The 20,099-nt window shown below is 36.0% G+C and overlaps 1 protein-coding gene across 4 annotated transcripts in view; it reads left to right on the top strand.

Moving 5' to 3' along the window:
• LOC135733287 (echinoderm microtubule-associated protein-like 4) overlaps positions 1-20,099 on the top strand; it is a 108,554-nt gene that overhangs the window by 80,024 nt on the left and 8,431 nt on the right. For all 4 annotated transcript variants that reach the window (XM_065251728.2, XM_065251720.2, XM_065251711.2 and 1 more), the window contains 10 exons: positions 1,561-1,671; positions 3,265-3,360; positions 3,548-3,682; positions 4,893-5,028; positions 7,882-8,033; positions 8,222-8,347; positions 15,882-16,013; positions 17,441-17,508; positions 17,614-17,702; positions 17,837-17,934. In XM_065251728.2, the coding sequence (XP_065107800.1) occupies positions 1,561-1,671; positions 3,265-3,360; positions 3,548-3,682; positions 4,893-5,028; positions 7,882-8,033; positions 8,222-8,347; positions 15,882-16,013; positions 17,441-17,508; positions 17,614-17,702; positions 17,837-17,934 (1,143 nt within the window). The remainder of the gene's footprint in view (positions 1-1,560; positions 1,672-3,264; positions 3,361-3,547; positions 3,683-4,892; positions 5,029-7,881; positions 8,034-8,221; positions 8,348-15,881; positions 16,014-17,440; positions 17,509-17,613; positions 17,703-17,836; positions 17,935-20,099) is intronic.

Genomic DNA, 20,099 nt, shown 5'->3' with positions numbered 1-20,099 from the left:
CAGGCTACAACATTGATAATCTTTTAATTGCCATTATTTATGTCAAACAAGGCTAATCCCTGCAAAATTTTTGTTTTTTTCAGTTCTCACGCTATTTACTCAAATATGAGTATTTTTTTCCTTATTATTTTTTCTTGTTATTCCCAGTAAACTGTGCTCAATTCGTGGCATATAATGACATATTATAATGTTTTTTTTAAATTAAATAGTATTTTTACATTTTGATTTTGAATTGTTTTTACTTGCAAATACATTTGCCTTGAAAACAGTTGTACAAAATGCTGTTTGTGAAGTAAGGTATCCATCCAGCTTGCCGTTATCGCAAAATGAATACAGACAGGGTGATCTTGAACCCGAGGTGAAGGGGAGGAATTTTGTAATATTCTGGCATTTATTGTATGATAACAACCTGCTTGGATGTGCCTGTTACATAAATACTTAACACATGAGTATAATCAGACACAAATGATTGATTTGATGTAACAAGTACCAGGCTGAGCAGTGTGATATCAGTTTTAGTGGTTGTTATGTAAGGGATAATGTATAGGCAGTGGGATGTTGTCGCAGAAATAACCCCCGACTGTTTGATCTCACTGAATGGCTTACACTGCAAAAAATGACTTTCTAACTTAGTATTTTTGTCTTGTTTTCAGTCAAAATATCTAAAACAATTTAAATCAGGATGCATTTTCTTAATGAGCAAAATGACCTTTAAAAAATAAGTCTAGTTTTTAGACAAAAATATACAATTTAAGTGAATTTGTGCTTAAAATATCTGCCAATGGGGTGAGAAAATTTAGCTTGAATTAAGTGTTTAAGAAAAAATTAATCTTTTTTCAAGATTTTATTCTCACCCCATTGGCAGATATTATTGCTTGTTTTAGTTTTGTCTAAAAACTAGACTTATTTTTTTTAGGTCATTTTGCTCATCAAGAAAAAGCATTTTAATTTAAGAATTTTTAGATATTTCTACTAAAAAAATACTAAGTTAGAAAGTCAGTTTTTGCAGTGTATTTTGTGATAACAACCGGCAGCCTGTGCATTATTATCATTTAACTCATAAGTAAGGTAAATATTGATTTGAAATATTTTACTTACTCATTTTTAAGGAATGCAGACCTTTTGCTAAAAAACCTGGTTACTTTCGGTTTTAAGATAAGACAAACACACTATTTGGTTGAATCATTTGTAAAGATAATGTCATATATGTTATTAAAAAACATATTTATATTTAATCTTTTTTTAATCTTAAACTGTTCTTGTCAAAATGATTTGCAGCATCTGGGTTACTGTGTGTTATTAGTTTCAGGCAGTTGTTATCTTGGAAAAACATACCTTGGAATGTCACGACTGACCAATCAGAATCAAGCATTTTACAGTGCCGTGTAAGAAATGAGAAAAACAAAATTTAGAATGTCGGAACAACTGACCAATCAGAATCAAGCATTTCAGAGAACCCAATATTAAAACATTTTCTCTTTTTGTTTCCGTGTTTTGTGTAGAAAACTAGCAGTAAAACAATGTTGTCTTTTTTCTGATCTTTTTCTGTGATCCCTGCAGCCGCTTCAGCCTCATGTGAGAGTATGGGATTCTGTGAGTTTGTCCACATTGCAAATCATTGGTCTCGGTACCTTTGAGAGAGGAGTGGGATCCCTTGCGTTCTCTAAAGCCGTAAGTCCTCTGTCTCTTAAGCTACATTTAAAATACATAGATTCGTTTAGCATCGAAATCTTACACTGTTAGACTAAACTGCCTGCTTTAGATAAATATTTGATGCTGGACCACAAAACCAGTCATAAGAGTCAATTTTATTTAATTGAGATTTATAGTTAAATAAATGCACTTGAAGTTGAATAAATAAGCTTTCCATTGATGTATGGTTTGTGAGGATAGGACAATTTTTGGCCGAGATGATAAAACTATTTGAAAACCTGGAATCTGAGGGTGCAAAACATATTGAGAAAATCACCTCTAAAGTTGTCCAATGAAGTCCTGCACAAATTACTAATGATAAATAATTTTTATTTATATTTATTTAAGGTACAAAATGTCCAAAACATCTTCATGGAAAATGATCTTAAAATCTGAATGATTTTTCGCATAAAAATTTATAATTTTTACCCATACAATGTATTGTTGCTAAAAATTTACCCATGCGTGTTTTGTGGTCCATTATTACATATGGTCTTTGCATTTTTGGCAAGGGTTTTTGAGTCTCGAAACCCAGGATTGCTGTGTTTAACGTTTGTCATAAATTAAAACAGCTATGAATCAAGGACTGGACAACCCTTTTTATAACTGGAAATACATCACTTCCAGTTAACTGTATGGGTGTGTGTTAGTACAGTAATTATTAGACTCGTAAAATTAGGTTTATGGGTCTTACTGCTATTGTTTCAGTTAGGTACAAAATGTCCCACTGACCATCTAGTCAGCAAGAAATGACTGTTCCTCATTCATGCACATTCTGTCTCTCCTTGCACATTGGTACTGCTTAAACATAAACACACATACTGTATACGCTTGCTTAAATAAGCAGACCCTAGTCTACTGTATAAGAAGCTCATAGTTGCTATAAGTGGTTGATGAAAGATGGTTGATGAAAGATACATATTTCATAACTAAGTACTAATAGGTTTTAATGCATGCCAGTGTGGAATTTTATAATTTTATTCATATCTGTAATCTGTATCTAAAAAGTCGTCAGTGATGTAACAAATTAAAGTGCCATTTTTTGTCTCTTTTAAGTAGGGCTGCACAATATTGAGTTTCAGCATAGACATCACGATCGCAGAACATACAGAGCATTTTTATCTTTTACTGTTTCAGTTGCTTTTGCCAGTGTTGCACTTTATGAAAACGATTTCAATAATGGCAGAAAGAAATCAGCTACATAAGAACTGCAAGGCAGAAGTGAATTGTTTTCAAACAAAGCTATTCAAGCTATTCAAGATTGTCCAATTATGTTCATAAATCAACATACAAAAACTAAATATTGCAATGTAAGTCTACCCAAATATCATGCTGGCCTACTTTTAAGGAATTTTAATATGCAGGCTATACTTTTAAATGACCTTGCATATATAATGAAACATATAAAAAGGTGGTCCTTAGTACAAAAAAGAGACTTTTTTTATTTATTTATTTAAAATCCAATTAAGTCAACCAGTTTCTTTAAGGGTTAGGTTTGAATATATCATTTTAATATGAATTAATGAAAGTCTATGAGATGTCATATAAACAAAGCTCTTTGTGTATGTGCAGGATTCAGGCACTCACCTCAGTGTAATTGATGACTCTAATGAACACATGTTGACTGTATGGGACTGGCAGAAAAAGTCAAAAATTGCTGAAATTAAGGTGCGTGGACACTTATACATTATCTTCCTTTGTCTTATTTTCTATTCTACTATTCTTCTAGTTTTGATTTTAGTTTTTTTTCCACTATTTCATGTGTTTTCATATTGTATTGTTTTCACATAACCTCTTGCTCTTTTGCCGCTTTGTTCTGTGTTTTAATGGATTTGTTAATGGGCTGTTGCTACAGACGACTAATGAAGTGGTTTTAGCTGTGGAGTTTCACCCCACTGACGCCAACACCATCGTCACTTGTGGAAAGTCTCATATCTTCTTCTGGACCTGGAGCGGCTCCTCACTTGCCCGCAAACAAGGCATATTTGGTGTAAGGACAAACACACGTTTGTATACAATAGTGGCCTTGTACAGTATTTGCTTTTAAAGCTCCAGCAGATGAGATTTAATCATCAAAATATGAGGTGTGTGATACAAAATGGATAAAACACTTTGAAGGTATTTATTGCACAAATTAATTTGGCAAAGAGCTAACCATTGCATATATGCAAGTTTTATTTGAATGTATATAAAAAATTGATAGAGACACAAAATGCTCACGAGTACAAAGGCAAATATTGACTACGATTTTATCAGTCAATTAATATTTGTTAATCTTTTATCGTTATAGTCTTTTGTTGTCGTTTTCGTAAGCTGTATCTTTATAAACTTTGCACGTGTTGTGTATAATTTTTGTGTTTAATTCGACCACATATACAAGGTCACCCCAAAACTATGCCTTTGACAAGTAACTAGCTGGAGATGTTTAATACAATTTTAGTGTTTATATGGATAAAGGCATCAAAAATGTAAATCAAGTGTTCATTAGAATATCTTGACAAACTTCATCAAAATATTAAAATGTTGTCAACGTTCAAAATGACCAATTAAAGGGGTCATGGCATGAAAATCTGACTTTTTCCATGTTCAAGTGCTATGTTTGGGTCCCCAGCGCTTTTATCAACCCAGAAAATGTGAAAAAGATGAACTCTGTAACTTAGTTTTGGTAAACCATTCTCTGCAAGCACGTAAAAAATTAAGTAATTGAAATTTGGCTCTCCTTTTGATGTCATAAGGAGCTCTTATTATAATAATACCACCCCTTAATCTGCACTATCCAACCACAGTAAGAAATAATTGACAAGCACAATTGAGTTTGAATTGCATCAAACTACCATCATTGTGATCAGTGTTTGAATTTCATCAGCTTATTTGCATTTTAAAGGACACACCCAAAACGGCACATTTTTGCTCACACCTACAAAGTGTCAATTGTAACATGTTATAATAAATTATCTATATGGTATTTTAAGCTAAAACTTCACAGGAATATTCTGGGGACACCAAAGATTTATTTGACATCTTAAAAAATGATTGTGACGTCCCCTTTAAGACAAAACTCAGTGTATAATAATAACAGTGATATAAACTTTAATCGCATCACAACTTTGAGGCACATTTTTTAATTATACAAATCTGTTCAAACTGATTCATACTAGTAAAGTATTTATCCAACCTGCTTTTTTGTGTGTTTATGACAGAAATATGAGAAGCCAAAATTTGTGCAGTGCCTGGCTTTCCTCAATAATGGAGACATTTTGACTGGAGATTCAGGAGGAATAATGTTGATATGGACCCGTAGCACAGCTGAACCAGCACCAGGGAAAGGACCCAAAGGTAAATCAGATCACACATGTGACCACATTATTTTCACTGATATCATGCTAGAATCACATACTACCGCATAACTTCACACAGGGCCTAAAATTGACACATGCCAAAAAAGCTGCACAGACCAATCGGTATAGAAAGAACGACTTGAGAACAGTGCTTATGAATCACTCCCGCTGTACTTCCACATCATAATCCGGTCAATCTGTGCAGCGTTGCGAGAATTCAAACTCCATCAAAACGGAAACACAATGTGTGACATTACAAACTCACGAGAGTGCTCGAAATGTCAATGCCTACATAAATTAGAGAGACTGGTTTGTATGTGAATACAGATTCGTGAGAAGGGTGATTGGAAATAGGAATGGTGGTAAAAAAAAAGAGGGTGACTAAAGGGCATACAGTATATCAACCTAGCTAGCATGAATTTACAATCTTTGTTAATGTTAGTTGATCATTATCTGTCTTATTGCATCAAATTATTTTAATATGTTTAGTTATTGGAGATTTAGTTTGAAAAAGCAGTTTAATGGCTAGTTAAAAATATTTATGGCTGGTAAATTTTCTCAAGTCAGCAGGTGTGGCAAAAAGTTAGTTTTAGGCCCTGCCTTCACATTATCATTCCTCTCATTGTTTCCATCATATTCAGCATTCTGTGGTTAGATGTAATCCATTATACACAGTAAATGTACCATGTGCAAAAGAATTATAGTACTTGATGATACCAATAGTAATAAAATATGAGTCATGACACAATTGATTATATTATAGCAGAAACCGACTGCTTTATTTAAAAAGTAAGGTATTAATTGAAATGTAAATTATTTAAATTAAGACAAAGCCAACTGTGTACATCAATACCTCACATGCTTTTGAACCGCAAATATGCATTGCAAGCATTTGATGGGCACCTTCTGTCAGTTAGATACTTGTCGATACTTGGTGGTAATAATACTGTGGAAAGACTGGTATCATTACTAGTATTTCTACTCTTTTGATGGATGTGTAAGCTTGATTGTGTTCAGTAATGTGTCTGTCACAGAAGCACAGTAGGGACAATAAATTGAATTTTTTTTTAAGTGTGATGGCGAGTGATTATGAAGACTTGGCAGTCGGAGCCTTAAATTGTGTTTGCATGCAAGTGTGTGCGTGTGTTTGCAGTTGTGTGCATATTTTTATTTAAGTTTGTTAGCATACAAGTGTGTGTGTGTGTGTGTTTGCATTTGTGTGTGTTTTACTAGAATATGTGTGTGTGTGTGTGTGTTTTCATTGAAGCATATATGTGTTTGCATGCGAAAGTGCGTTTGCATGTGAGTGTGTGTGTTTGCATATGAGTGTGTGTGTGTGTTTGCCTGCAACTGTGCACAACTGACAGATTGTTTTATCCTGACTGGTAATGATTTTCACTGGCATGCTGTTGAACTGGATTGGCTTTACCACAGGCTGAAACCTTGCCAGGTTCGGCTGGTTTATTTATTTTCTCCTTTATTTACCCCCTTCAGTGCATGCAAGCCCTGTTTAGTTTCATAATATAGCACCCCCTGCAGGATAATGTAAGCACTACAATGTCAAAGTTTTCCTTGCAACTCTGTAGCACTTGTGCATTGATGCAAAGCAGCTTCACAGATAACATGTTAAACCAAAAACAATGAACAATATAAAGACAGCTGTGGCCTGTGGAGTGCTTTTTTAATTTGTTGAAAAAAAAGTGCTGATTTCTAATGTCAGCTTGATTAAATCATTAACACATTTCCAGCCAGATATTCACCCATGAGTCATGCTCACAGATAAGATTACACTGCGTCTTAACCAGATGTGACGTGATAAAGCGTCAAGCTATAAAAGCTCCTCCATGTGTTACACAATTTATTTCCAAAGCAGAAATAGGCATTAACAAATGACTTTGATTATATTAGTTTTTTTTTACACAGTGTCAAAGTCCTGCCCATGGTGACATCTGATTGGTTCAAAATTCAACTATTTTCTTATAAGCTGTGACTGTGTCATGTTGCATCTCAGTTTTACCTTCAGTCTGAGGACGAACCCTTTGCATATTGTAATGAGTCTGGTTTCGACATGGTTTAAGCATTTACACTTGTGGTTTTGCGGTCGGTTTGTACTTAGCCCTGACCACTTGAGACTTAATGCCGGATACATACAGGGCACTTCAATAAAATAAGAAGGATAAGCAGGTACTTACCAATTCACACTTAACCCAAACCCTTGTGTTAAATCTTACATGTTGACTGCTATGCTCACAGTTCACTTCACCGCCTCTTAAATTCATGTCTTTCTCTCTACTTTAAATCATTTTGCATATGTTGTGTTCTGAACTGGCCTTGTCTAGTTCATATCCGGTCTGTGCATCTGTGTGCATTACAGATACCATGCAACTGTTGACGTGCAGGTGTGTTCCCTTGAAATTCGGTGTGTAATGTCAGAATGTCGAGCGACACACGCACACACCCAAAGATCTCTGTTTGAGAAATGATGTGCGATTAAGTGTGTATGTCTCGGGACTGGTTCAGCACTCCTGAGATCTATTTTTCTCTCGGTTTGGCTCTCTCTTCAAGCAGCAGAGCCATCAGTATTATTGCAGGAGGAGTGATAATCTACAGGAATTCCCAGAATGCACCATCACACACACACACATAGGCGTCTGGCCTCACTGGCAAAGATATCTCAAAGCTTTTCTTTTACGCACACACAAACCTAAAAGCCCTCTCACATCCCCAATGGCAAAACAGTCTGGCATAAAAACCACATTAACCAAGAGAGACATTTGTGGTTTTCTCTTCCCAGAAGTTGTGTGTAAGTTACTCTCCATCTGTCTAACTAACACCCCCCGTCTCCCCACAGGAGCGTTTCAGATAAGTCGTCAGATTAAGGCTCATGATGGCAGCGTGTTTACACTGTGTCAGATGAGGAATGGGACTCTGCTCACAGGAGGCGGCAAAGACCACAAGATCATTTTGTGGGACCATGACCTCAATCCAGAGAGAGAAATAGAGGCAAAGCTCACACGAACACACACATGCATGATTCAACAACTTGTTATATTGATCGAGTCTCTGTTTTGTGTATTTTATTTTGTTGAATGTCCATAAGAGAATGTCTGAATCTAGTGCATTACATGAGATATTATTTTAAAAAACCTCTCATAGGGAATGAATACATCCTAAAATGTATTTTCCATTAGGTCCCAGATCAGTATGGAACTATTCGAGCTGTAGCTGAGGGTAAATGCGAGCAGGTTCTGGTGGGCACATCTCGCAACTTTGTCCTTAGGGGCACCTTCAACGATGGATTTCAGGTGGAGGTGCAGGTAAGCCAGAACTGTGCGGTCGTATACAAACATACACAAAACTAGACTGTATTAAAGGTGCCATATAATGTTAAAGTGTATTTATTTTGGCATAGATGAATAATAAGAGTTCTGTACATGGTAATGACACATCACGATTGTTTCCTCTTTATGTAAACCTTGTGCATGCAAAAGACTGCTGGAAAACAGGCCAATCTCAACCTAACACCGACTGTGATTTCACAGTCAAGATGTACACCCACAACATCTTAAATTACACAATAATTTAAGTACAATGTTGTTACAATGCTAAAAACAAAGTTGTGACTGCTGAGTTAGCGCCATAGATATATACACTAGATGTCGCATTGGGGTTCTAATCATGCGTAAAAACCGCCGCCATCTTGAAACAGGGGTCTTGTCATAAGACGTAGTGAGGTAATGCTACTATCTTCGCCTGTACTTCGAATTCATGGACCATACTGGAGTTTTGTGCTGCGTATGGATGTTAGGCCTACTTATTGTTAGAAAAAGTAGATTTTCATAATAGCAAAACTTAATTTTTTTCTGGACTCAATGCTAAATACATTTCTGACTGTACGAAAAAAAACAAAACAAAAAAAAACATGAAAATGCATTCATGACAATTTTATATTTTTGCCTACAATGACGCTGATACAGGGCTCCCCTTGGCTCTATTTGACGCATTCGTTCCAATGAACTGCCCTAGCCAAGGCGACATCTAGTGTACATATCTATGAGTTGGCGCTGTATGCTAATTAATGCGTTTAGGCTGAAGTTCTACTATTGACATTACAGTTACGTTTTACAGGTCTGTACTGAAAAAAAACCACAAACTTACCACTCAGATACATTCATTGACAATTTCTAAATGATTATTCCTTCGTCTGATACAGGCTCAAAAATAATAGGTCTGTTAGCACACACACAGAGCTACTCAAAAGAGCTGCTCTGTGAAACAGCCAATCAGAGCAGAGCTCAACATTATTATTCATGACCAGTGTTGGGGAAAGTTACTTTTGAAAGTAATGCATTGCAATATTAAGTTCCTCCCAAAAAAAGTAACTAATCGCATTACTTAGTTACATTTTCAATGGAAAGTAATGCTTACGTTACTTTTTAGTTACTTTTACGTTACTTTTTCTTGTCTGAGGCTTGATCTCTTTCAGGCTTTGCAGGTGTTTTTTATGACTGAAAAGTTCTGCATATTTTATCACAAAAATGTCAAGCTTTGGTCTGCCATCTCAGTTTCTGACTCAAACTATTCCCATACAGGAGTGTACGCATAGAGTGCATAATGTGACTATGGACGGTTTCACATTTGGTGCGATTGCCTGGTCCGAACCCGAGTTCGATTGCTCCCCCCTCCCCATGCCCCCCATGGACTGTGTTCACATATTATTTTTGCATCCGAACCGCGGTACGCTTGCATCATCAAGCTGCAGCCGGCGCGTTCTCATGTTGCTTGGTAACCGCTGCAAACGAGACGACGACAAAAGATGGGCTGCGTCCCAAACCGCATACTTCCATACTATATAGTAGGCGAAAAGCACTACTTCTCGTACTCTTTGCATGGAAGTAGGCGATTTTGGACGCAGCGATGATTTCTGAATGCCTCTGCAAAAACTGACGTTGGCGGACAGCCCGTTGTCATCGAAACGACTTTAGTATGTTTGGGGCAGACAGACGCAAGTGCGTTTCTGTATTATTTCTTTGAAAACAAAACCAAAGGTTTAAAAAAATAAGAACAAAAGTCAAGCAAGCATTCTATGCATTTTGTTGTCAAGGTAAGTGCACGCACACAAACACACACGTCTGTTTTGGTGGGAAATTCCATATAATACGTAATTAACAGTGGTTCACTTCCGCGATTTGGTACGATTGCGCTCACATTAGCAGCGAACCGATCTGGAGTTCACATGAAACGAACCCCAGACCACCCTTTTTAAGCGGACTCGAGTACGTTTCGCGGGTGCGCAGCCAAATTCGGAAGACAGCATTCACATCATCCAAATGTACCGAACTCTGATGTCAATCGAACCCGGGTGCGCACCAAAAGTGCTAATGTGAAAACGCCCTATGTGTAGTTTAATTTAGTACATCATTTTTTTATCAAATTAATTAAACTAAAAATGTAACTTGCATTACTTTTTTGAAAAAGTAACTCAAATAATAATGTGTACTTTTATAAAGTAATACGTTACTTTACTCGTTACTTCAGAAAAGTAATATTATTATGTAATGCACATTAGTTGTAATGCGTTACCCCCAACACTGTTCATGCCCCTTTGAAATAAGGTAAAAATAGACCATTTCATTCTAAAGGCAAATCCTAGGGTTGTAAATGGACATGGAAAACTGTCTCTAATTTTTGCACTTAATAAAGCCACATATGTAGATATCAGAGATCAATCTAACATATTATTTCAATGCATTCTTTGGCACCTTTAAAGGTCACGTATTTTTAGGCTTTCTAGAGTTTTATTTTAAGTTATGATGTCCTTAAGAATATATATTTGCTGTTTAAGTACCAAAAACAATCTCTATATATTTTTTACAGCTCCTCTTTCAGGAGCTCTGCTAAAAACAAGTCGTTTTGGCATGTAATAGTAATATTCATGAGCCTCTCTTCTGATAGGCCTGTTATTTTATGAGTGAAATACGCAGTTGAAATAAAGTTACCCATGGAATTACACTAAGTGTTAGTTTCTGGACACTAAATGTTAGGTTAGTAAACCAATAGACACAGAGACTAAGAGATTTTAACCTTACCATGTTTAACTCAATAAACAAACAGACACCAAAAGGGCTTGTGTCTGTAACTTAAGAAAACAAACAACGTCTGATTTCCAACAGATATTCTATCAAAACCGGTGGCTACCAAAGACTTTAACGTTACAAAACAACACTTTAGCATCTAGTTAGCAAACACGTTAGCGTTGCATAATTGTTTACAATATATCATTTCAGTTTTCTCTGGCTTCATAATGTAATTTAAAAGTTAGGACTGCTGATAATTCGCATGCGATTGTCTCGTGCATCCCTTCAGTAAAGCCGGTTCATTGATTAGTAGTAAATCACCATCAGCTGCTTTCAGAAGCGGCAACCGGCAGCCGGTTCTGAGAGCAGGTGATGCCGCTTTACTAACGACGAGATTCGCGTGACAATCGCGTGCAAGTTATCGTGCAGCCCTGCTTAATATGTGTTTACTTACGGGTTGTGGATTTAAGGTCGGATCCAACAAAGGACTGCAACATCTTTGATGAGTAGATTCATGTAGAAACCAGCATTGAACTGCCACACCGAAGCAGTCACTTGTGAAATGTTTAGATCAGACGGCTAAAGTTGAACTAATTATTGAGGAATTTCTAATTAAATGAATATTAGCCATTGTTCTCGTATATTAATGTTTTCAGAAGCCTTTGCAATGATTTAGTTTCCTGACATCCATCAATTGAACAGCATTTTCTCACGTGGTGTGATGGAGTTTGTTTAGCAACAAGGGGGTGGGGCAGTGGACGGTGGACAGTGCTCGGGGTGGAGACTGAAGGCGGCGACTGTCTCTCAAGTGAGACAGGGGTAGCTGCAGCTTGGAGCAATGGGCGTGGCAAGAGGTAGGGGCGTGGCAGGAGGTAGGGGCGTTGTAAGAGGTTTCTCATTGGTCAAAGGAGCTTCCTCCTGGCAACTGCGTTGGCCAATCAGCCGTAACCGTAGTTATACGTTATTCCTTTAGCTAAAAAGAAATCGTAATTTTCTTTTGAAGGAAAGAAGAACATGGATATAATACATGTGCGATATAATTTGATGGTCTCTTTGCTTGACGTCTTTCCAGCTTCAGGGATTATTTAATTGTTGTTGACAGATACATGTTACAGTGAGAAAAATTAATGACTGCATTTGCATCGAAGACATCCGAGTCGGCGATTTATGTCGATGTCCCTTCTGTGCTCTCAGTAGACCTTGTGAATATCGCAAGAAACAAAGCCATTTGCAAAGCCACAGATTTCGCGCGGTTCGCCATGAAGGGGGTCACTGTGCGTTCTATTTAGATAGAGAGTTTGATGGCTTCTGTTCGAAGGAATGAGTTTTGAACACAAGAACACAAGCCTTTGATGACAACTTCAATTGACGTTTCAAAAAAAAGTATTGTAAAAATGACTGAATAAATGTTTTTTTTATTAAATGGTGTTTGTTTTGCTTAATTGATTAATGTCACTTAAAAGAAGTTTATTAAACCGTTTTTACATAATTTAATAATTATATGGTGAGTGTTTGATCAAACACGTATATGCCTTTATACAGCCAAAACATTTGCTGTACCATTTTTATAAAAATAACTTTACTTTTAGTTTAGAGACATTTTTATCTTTAAAATAATAATTTGTTTTTTAATGATTTTTTATTTTATTATTTAGTTCAAATACAGACATTTCAAGTATAATGCAATAAAAAACGATGAATACAAAGCAATACAGCTCAAAATGTGTCAATCGGAGAATAACAAGTATAACATGAAAAATACAAATGAATACAAAAATAAAAGTTTATGAATCAAAGTAGTTATAGATATTTTCAAAAACTTTTTGTTTTGTGATCTCATGTTTGAAAGGGTTTCCAAGTATACTGCGAGGTCTTATAAAAGTTAATAAAGGAGGGTTTCTTTTATTTGTGTATTATGCATATAAAACGTCGACAAAATAATTTAATTATATAATTTTTTCCAGAAAAATATGGGTTTTGGAAACAAAGTAAAATGTCATGAGGTTCTAAATTCTAATACTGGGAAGTTCTATTTTAGGAATACCTATCTTGAAGTCAGTCCAAAATGAAATAGAAAAGGGGCAATACAAAAATAAATGTTTAATATCTTTAAGTGATGTTTTACAAAAAGTGCATTTATTATCACAAACATTATGAATGTTTTTAATGATTGATCCTGAAAAAAGTTGCGATGGTGATGACGTCATGTAACCCGCGTTATACAGAAGGTGTCGAAGGTAACGTACTTTTGAATGTATTCTCAATATCATTATTGTTATTTTTACAGTGAAAGAAATGTATTTTGTATAGTGTTATATATGCAGCTAAATGTTGTGCTATATGAAGAGTTGCCATTAGGTGGCAACAGTGTTCTATATTAGAGTGAGTTCTGTACTGAATAAAGCAGTAAAAGAAGTGAGTGAATCAGCAAACCGCGTGTGAGTGTTGCTCTGTGTGTTACGATAAAATTGTTTATATACATACATCAGCAAGCAACATAATATATAGTGATTAAGTTTATGGCTCGCTTTTATGTGGATCAGGAAGCTTTTCGCGTCCAATTGAAAAGACCTTACGGCACGCCCCATTCCTCGTGGCACGCCCCGTTTCTTTCCGACCTCTTGCCACGCCCATTGCTCCAGCCTGCAGTTACCTCTACTTGAGACAAGTAGAGGTAACTGCAGGCTGGAGCAATGGGCGTGGCAAGAGGTCGGAAAGAAACGGGGCGTGCCACGAGGAATGGGGCGTGCCGTAAGGTCTTTTCAATTGGACGCGAAAAGCTTCCTGATCCACATAAAAGCGAGCCATAAACTTAATCACTATATATTATGTTGCTTGCTGATGTATGTATATAAACAATTTTATCGTAACACACAGAGCAACACTCACACGCGGTTTGCTGATTCACTCACTTCTTTTACTGCTTTATTCAGTACAGAACTCACTCTAATATAGAACACTGTTGCCACCTAATGGCAACTCTTCATATAGCACAACATTTAGCTGCATATATAACACTATACAAAATACATTTCTTTCACTGTAAAAATAACAATAATGATATTGAGAATACATTCAAAAGTACGTTACCTTCGACACCTTCTGTATAACGCGGGTTACATGACGTCATCACCATCGCAACTTTTTTCAGGATCAATCATTAAAAACATTCATAATGTTTGTGATAATAAATGCACTTTTTGTAAAACATCACTTAAAGATATTAAACATTTATTTTTGTATTGCCCCTTTTCTATTTCATTTTGGACTGACTTCAAGATAGGTATTCCTAAAATAGAACTTCCCAGTATTAGAATTTAGAACCTCATGACATTTTACTTTGTTTCCAAAACCCATATTTTTCTGGAAAAAATTATATAATTAAATTATTTTGTCGACGTTTTATATGCATAATACACAAATAAAAGAAACCCTCCTTTATTAACTTTTATAAGACCTCGCAGTATACTTGGAAACCCTTTCAAACATGAGATCACAAAACAAAAAGTTTTTGAAAATATCTATAACTACTTTGATTCATAAACTTTTATTTTTGTATTCATTTGTATTTTTCATGTTATACTTGTTATTCTCCGATTGACACATTTTGAGCTGTATTGCTTTGTATTCATCGTTTTTTATTGCATTATACTTGAAATGTCTGTATTTGAACTAAATAATAAAATAAAAAATCATTAAAAAACAAATTATTATTTTAAAGATAAAAATGTCTCTAAACTAAAAGTAAAGTTATTTTTATAAAAATGGTACAGCAAATGTTTTGGCTGTATAAAGGCATATACGTGTTTGATCAAACACTCACCATATAATTATTAAATTATGTAAAAACGGTTTAATAAACTTCTTTTAAGTGACATTAATCAATTAAGCAAAACAAACACCATTTAATAAAAAAAACATTTATTCAGTCATTTTTACAATACTTTTTTTTGAAACGTCAATTGAAGTTGTCATCAAAGGCTTGTGTTCTTGTGTTCAAAACTCATTCCTTCGAACAGAAGCCATCAAACTCTCTATCTAAATAGAACGCACAGTGACCCCCTTCATGGCGAACCGCGCGAAATCTGTGGCTTTGCTAATGGCTTTGTTTCTTGCGATATTCACAAGGTCTACTGAGAGCACAGAAGGGACATCGACATAAATCGCCGACTCGGATGTCTTCGATGCAAATGCAGTCATTAATTTTTCTCACTGTAACATGTATCTGTCAACAACAATTAAATAATCCCTGAAGCTGGAAAGACGTCAAGCAAAGAGACCATCAAATTATATCGCACATGTATTATATCCATGTTCTTCTTTCCTTCAAAAGAAAATTACGATTTCTTTTTAGCTAAAGGAATAACGTATAACTACGGTTACGGCTGATTGGCCAACGCAGTTGCCAGGAGGAAGCTCCTTTGACCAATGAGAAACCTCTTACAACGCCCCTACCTCCTGCCACGCCCCTACCTCTTGCCACGCCCATTGCTCCAAGCTGCAGCTACCCCTGTCTCCTGTCTCTCGGTGACGTAGCAAATTCACGGAAGTACAAACGAACCGTTTTAACTCACAGCTACTTCAAGCAGGCTGTGTGAATTTGACTCTTAAATGACTGTTTTGAAACTTATATGGTACTTACATAGCCCCTAGACCTCAGTTATCATGAAAAAAGCCACAAAATTTCACTTTTGACCATATGTGACCTTTAAACATGTTTTCAGATGTTCATTTGCTGTCTGAGCTGTAGTTTCATGGCTGTGTGTATTCACAGGGACATACAGATGAACTGTGGGGTCTGGCTGCCCATCCCTTCAAGGACCTGTTCCTCACCTGTGCTCAGGACAGACAGGTGTGTCTTTGGAACTCAATGGACCACGCGCTGGAATGGACCAGACTGTTGGATGTAAGGGACACGGACTCTGCTAACATCAAGAAACACACACAAATCTCATCTATGTCCTTCCGAAAGCTTGTTTGTCCAAATTCACTCTTTTCAAGAAACCGAAGAAACACTGTGCTTTTAAAAGTTGACAAGCACTTTTTATTGGTTAATATTAGCAAAATTGTGGAAAAGTGTGGATATACGAGCTTTTGGAATGACAGCGGCAATATGTGTGTTCTGCTTGTCTGTGATGGGTCAAAGTTAACTTTCACAATCAAGCAAACAACACAAAATAACAAATAAGCATAAAAAACCATACCAGATTAGGTGCAATGGTTTACAAACCCTTCCAAAAAGGACTGATAATCTAAAGCAAACCTTATGCATTTAACACTTTCCCTGCCATTGACAAGTTATCTCATCAATTAAGAGAAACAATTCCCTGCAAATTGCTAATTTTTACGGTGATTAATATTTTCGCTATTATCCTCTAGGTGACGCTCTTATCCAAATTATAAAACACTTAAGCATCCACTGATCCAAAAACAGTAGAAACTTCGTGTATGTTGTGATGAACGCTCTGAATCTGATCTCTTACAAAAATCCTGTACAAAAATGGATCTCAGCTTTTTCCTCAAAATTTTGTATTTTTGAAGAAACCTACCGTATTTGAGAGGTGATAAATTTAAAGCAAAGGGTCTTTTCTTTCAGTTTATATATTGTATGTTTTTATATTTACATATTTTCATTTTAAAATAAATAGTTTTCTGAAAGGCATGAAACTTTTGTGAAAATTATAAAATAATATGCTGCTATTGGCTGGCAACCTGGTGGGGAAAGAGTTAACAGCAAAATAAAACTGTAAATTACTCTCAGTTACTTCAGAAAGAGTTCCTACTGGTTCTTGTGTCCACTGAGGATGCATTGATCCATAGGTGCCAATCCCACGGATGCTCAGGGGCCCCACCAAAATTAATTTAAATTATTAATTAAATTTATTTAAAATTAATTTGAATCAAAATGCATCTGATTGATGGATCTCGCAAGTTGTAATATCTGCAATGCACTGATGGATAATCTGAATAAGAAGCACTTTACATTCTGCATAAAAAACATGCCAAAAACGCGCCACTTTCAACCTTTTCTCCAAAGTGATTGTGCACTAGCGGTTACCATTGCTAAGCCAAGCACCCACTGGAAGAAAAAGAAATTGGCTTATATGCATTGATCTGCAATAGCCAATACCTTTTATGTCCGCTTTTGTGCATTAATATAAAATTAAACTGATGTGTGATCACAGGTTTGTGTGTTTCTGCTTATTTACAATGACAGAGTCTATTCTGCTTGTATATTAAAGTTGATCTCATTGAGTTCCTAATTATTACTTATAAACTGAGTTCCTTAGTTTAATTATGACAGCATTGATGGGATGTTCATTGTGTTTTTAGGAGCACGGGCACTGTGCCGACTTCCATCCGAGTGGTTCTGTTATTGCTATTGGTACTCACTCAGGGAAGTAAGTGATCTCTGCAACTTTTTTTAGAGACATATCTAATGGTACATGAATTTATCATTAAAAATGGTTACCTGTGACTCAGATGTCATTTTGTGTGCGTTTCAGGTGGTATGTTCTGGACGCAGAGACGAGAGACCTGGTGGCCATTCACACGGATGGCAACGAGCAGCTGTCAGTCATGCGCTACTCTGTCGGTGAGTGCGATGTGTGTTTGTGTTTTTATAAATCTTGCCAGCTATCTACAAACACAACATCCTAGGTCAAAAATGCTGGCAACTTAAAAAAAAGCCTGCAGGGAAAGAGTTAACATGTTCCTCGCTCTCCTCAGATGGAACGCTGCTGGCGGTGGGATCACATGATAACTTTATTTACCTCTACACGGTGTCGGATAAGGGACGCAAGTACAGCAGATATGGGAAATGCACTGTAAGTGGCTCTTTGATAAGCTCCGCCTCCTTAATCTACATCACCCAATCTTCTGAGCATGTATACATGACACATGGATACTTATTCTTTACAGCTACTAGTCTCTTATAAAGGAGAAGTTTGGGATTTTGTAGTCCTTAAGTGTTTTTTTAAGGAATGCAGAAGCTTAAACACCTCAGCTATTTTTGGCCACTAAAGACATTGAGGATATCAGAGGAACTTGTGATTTTATAAGACAGTTATTCACTGACTTTCCAGTGAACTGTGAGCTCCTGATGTGTGTGTGATTTGTTGAGGTTATGGGGATTTATGTGTGTGAGATCTTGCTCATTTCGTATGACATTGCATTAGCCATGCAAAGGTCTCTGGGTTCGATTCCCAAGGAACACACATACTGAAAACTGCGTATATCTTGAATGCACTGTAAGTCGCTTTGCGCCTGTCGACTTAATTTAAATATAATGTTTGCAATTGCTAAAATGCATTTATTGTGTCGGTGGTGTAAAAATGTCGGCAGATTAGATTACAGCAATAACGAAAGTTTCAAGGAAATAAAAAAAAGTGTAGCATTATCTTCAATATTCAAGATGTATGTTAACACATGCATACTAAACATATTTGTCACTGACCTAAAAATAATAAATTGTAGTTATAATCTTTAAATCGCTCTGGATCAGAGGGGTCAACAGTGTTTAAATTATGTCAAAGATTATTGAGGATATTTAAACAGAAAACCGCGTAAGGAGCACTTGAGAGTTTACATTTATTTCAGACAGAAATCTTTCGGATACATTTATTTTGCGTAATTTGGACAAATAATGGACAGTATTGCTTTGTGGCAGTGCAGCATGAGAATTATTGTAGTATTACAGTATTTTAATTTGAATAAAAACCAGGGGACCCCCCAATTTATATTTTTGTGCTTCAAAAGGTTCCCCAAATGCACATAGCAGGTCCCCCCTGAATTTGAACACTGGGGGTCTTTGTCTGAATTTCTGTAGCTTTGTCTATTCTGGACCTAACCAAGATGATTTGAATCAAACCACTGTGTTTATAATTCATCTTTTTTCCTTAAAATGTGCATTTGCTTTGCACTTTCTCCATAGTTTCATGTCTTGAACATCTGTGATAGATTATAGTAATTATGATATTACTGGCAAAAGTGAAATCATTTTCACGTGGTGAGTTGGTGTCAGGTCTATATGTGCGAGCGTTTGTATATGTGTGTGTTTTTGATGGTTTGCCTTTTACAACAATAAGAACAGATGCAATAAGTGAATAAGTGTTTTGAGATGAGTGAAGATGTGTTTTCATAGTAGATGGAATAGAAGCAAATCTTTATTTCAGCACGCAGTCCTGACTGAGTCCAATGGGAGTACAGATATTATGGGAAATCTGGGCTGTGATGTTATTGAAGCTGACAGACTGCTCCGTCTGTTAGCAAAAATGTGTCCACCCTGTTACTCATAAACATGCAGACAGACAAGTGTAGATCAGTACTTACGGTGAGGTCCGAAAGAATGAACCAACTTGGGAAGTCTAATTCATGGCGTCATTAAATAGAAAATTTCAATACATTCTTAAATTCATTTTTGCAATAGTTTTTTATTTGGATTCTTATATAGTAAAATAACACAATAAAAAAACTAGTGGTCTCATACATTTGGACTCCACTGTATGTGTAGACATTCAGGAATTCATGAACAGATGATGAACTGTTAAGCTACATTACAAACCACTTGGAATGACAGAAACCATCATCCAGTTGGCTTTATAAATGCTAATATACAGTACAAATGTCTTTGGCCACCACCAGCTTTATTTTACACTTTTTTTTATTAAGAACAATCAGAAAATACAGGAAATATGTACACAAAATGTAAAAAAACTAAAAAATTGCTTCTTCGGGTAAAAGTCAGTATTTAGTGTTGACTTAAATACTACTGTTGTCAAACTAAACACATTTTGAAGTCATTCGATTTAGTAGTCATTAGAAATTAGGATTTAATTTCATTTATAGTTCTAAGAGATCCTGTGGGTTTCTGCTATTGAAGTGTAAGAGGAGCTTACACTAAATACATGACACTTTATTTCGTAATGTTTTTGTATACTGCATACTAGTGATGTCTCTCCTACACAACATTTTTACACTTATGAAATCCTCA

Source organism: Paramisgurnus dabryanus, chromosome 20 (assembly GCF_030506205.2).
Source record: "Paramisgurnus dabryanus chromosome 20, PD_genome_1.1, whole genome shotgun sequence".
In the NCBI taxonomy this organism is placed as follows: domain Eukaryota; kingdom Metazoa; phylum Chordata; class Actinopteri; order Cypriniformes; family Cobitidae; genus Paramisgurnus; species Paramisgurnus dabryanus.
Note: the sequence above shows the minus strand (reverse complement) of the source record. Positions and strands in the feature narration are given on the sequence as shown.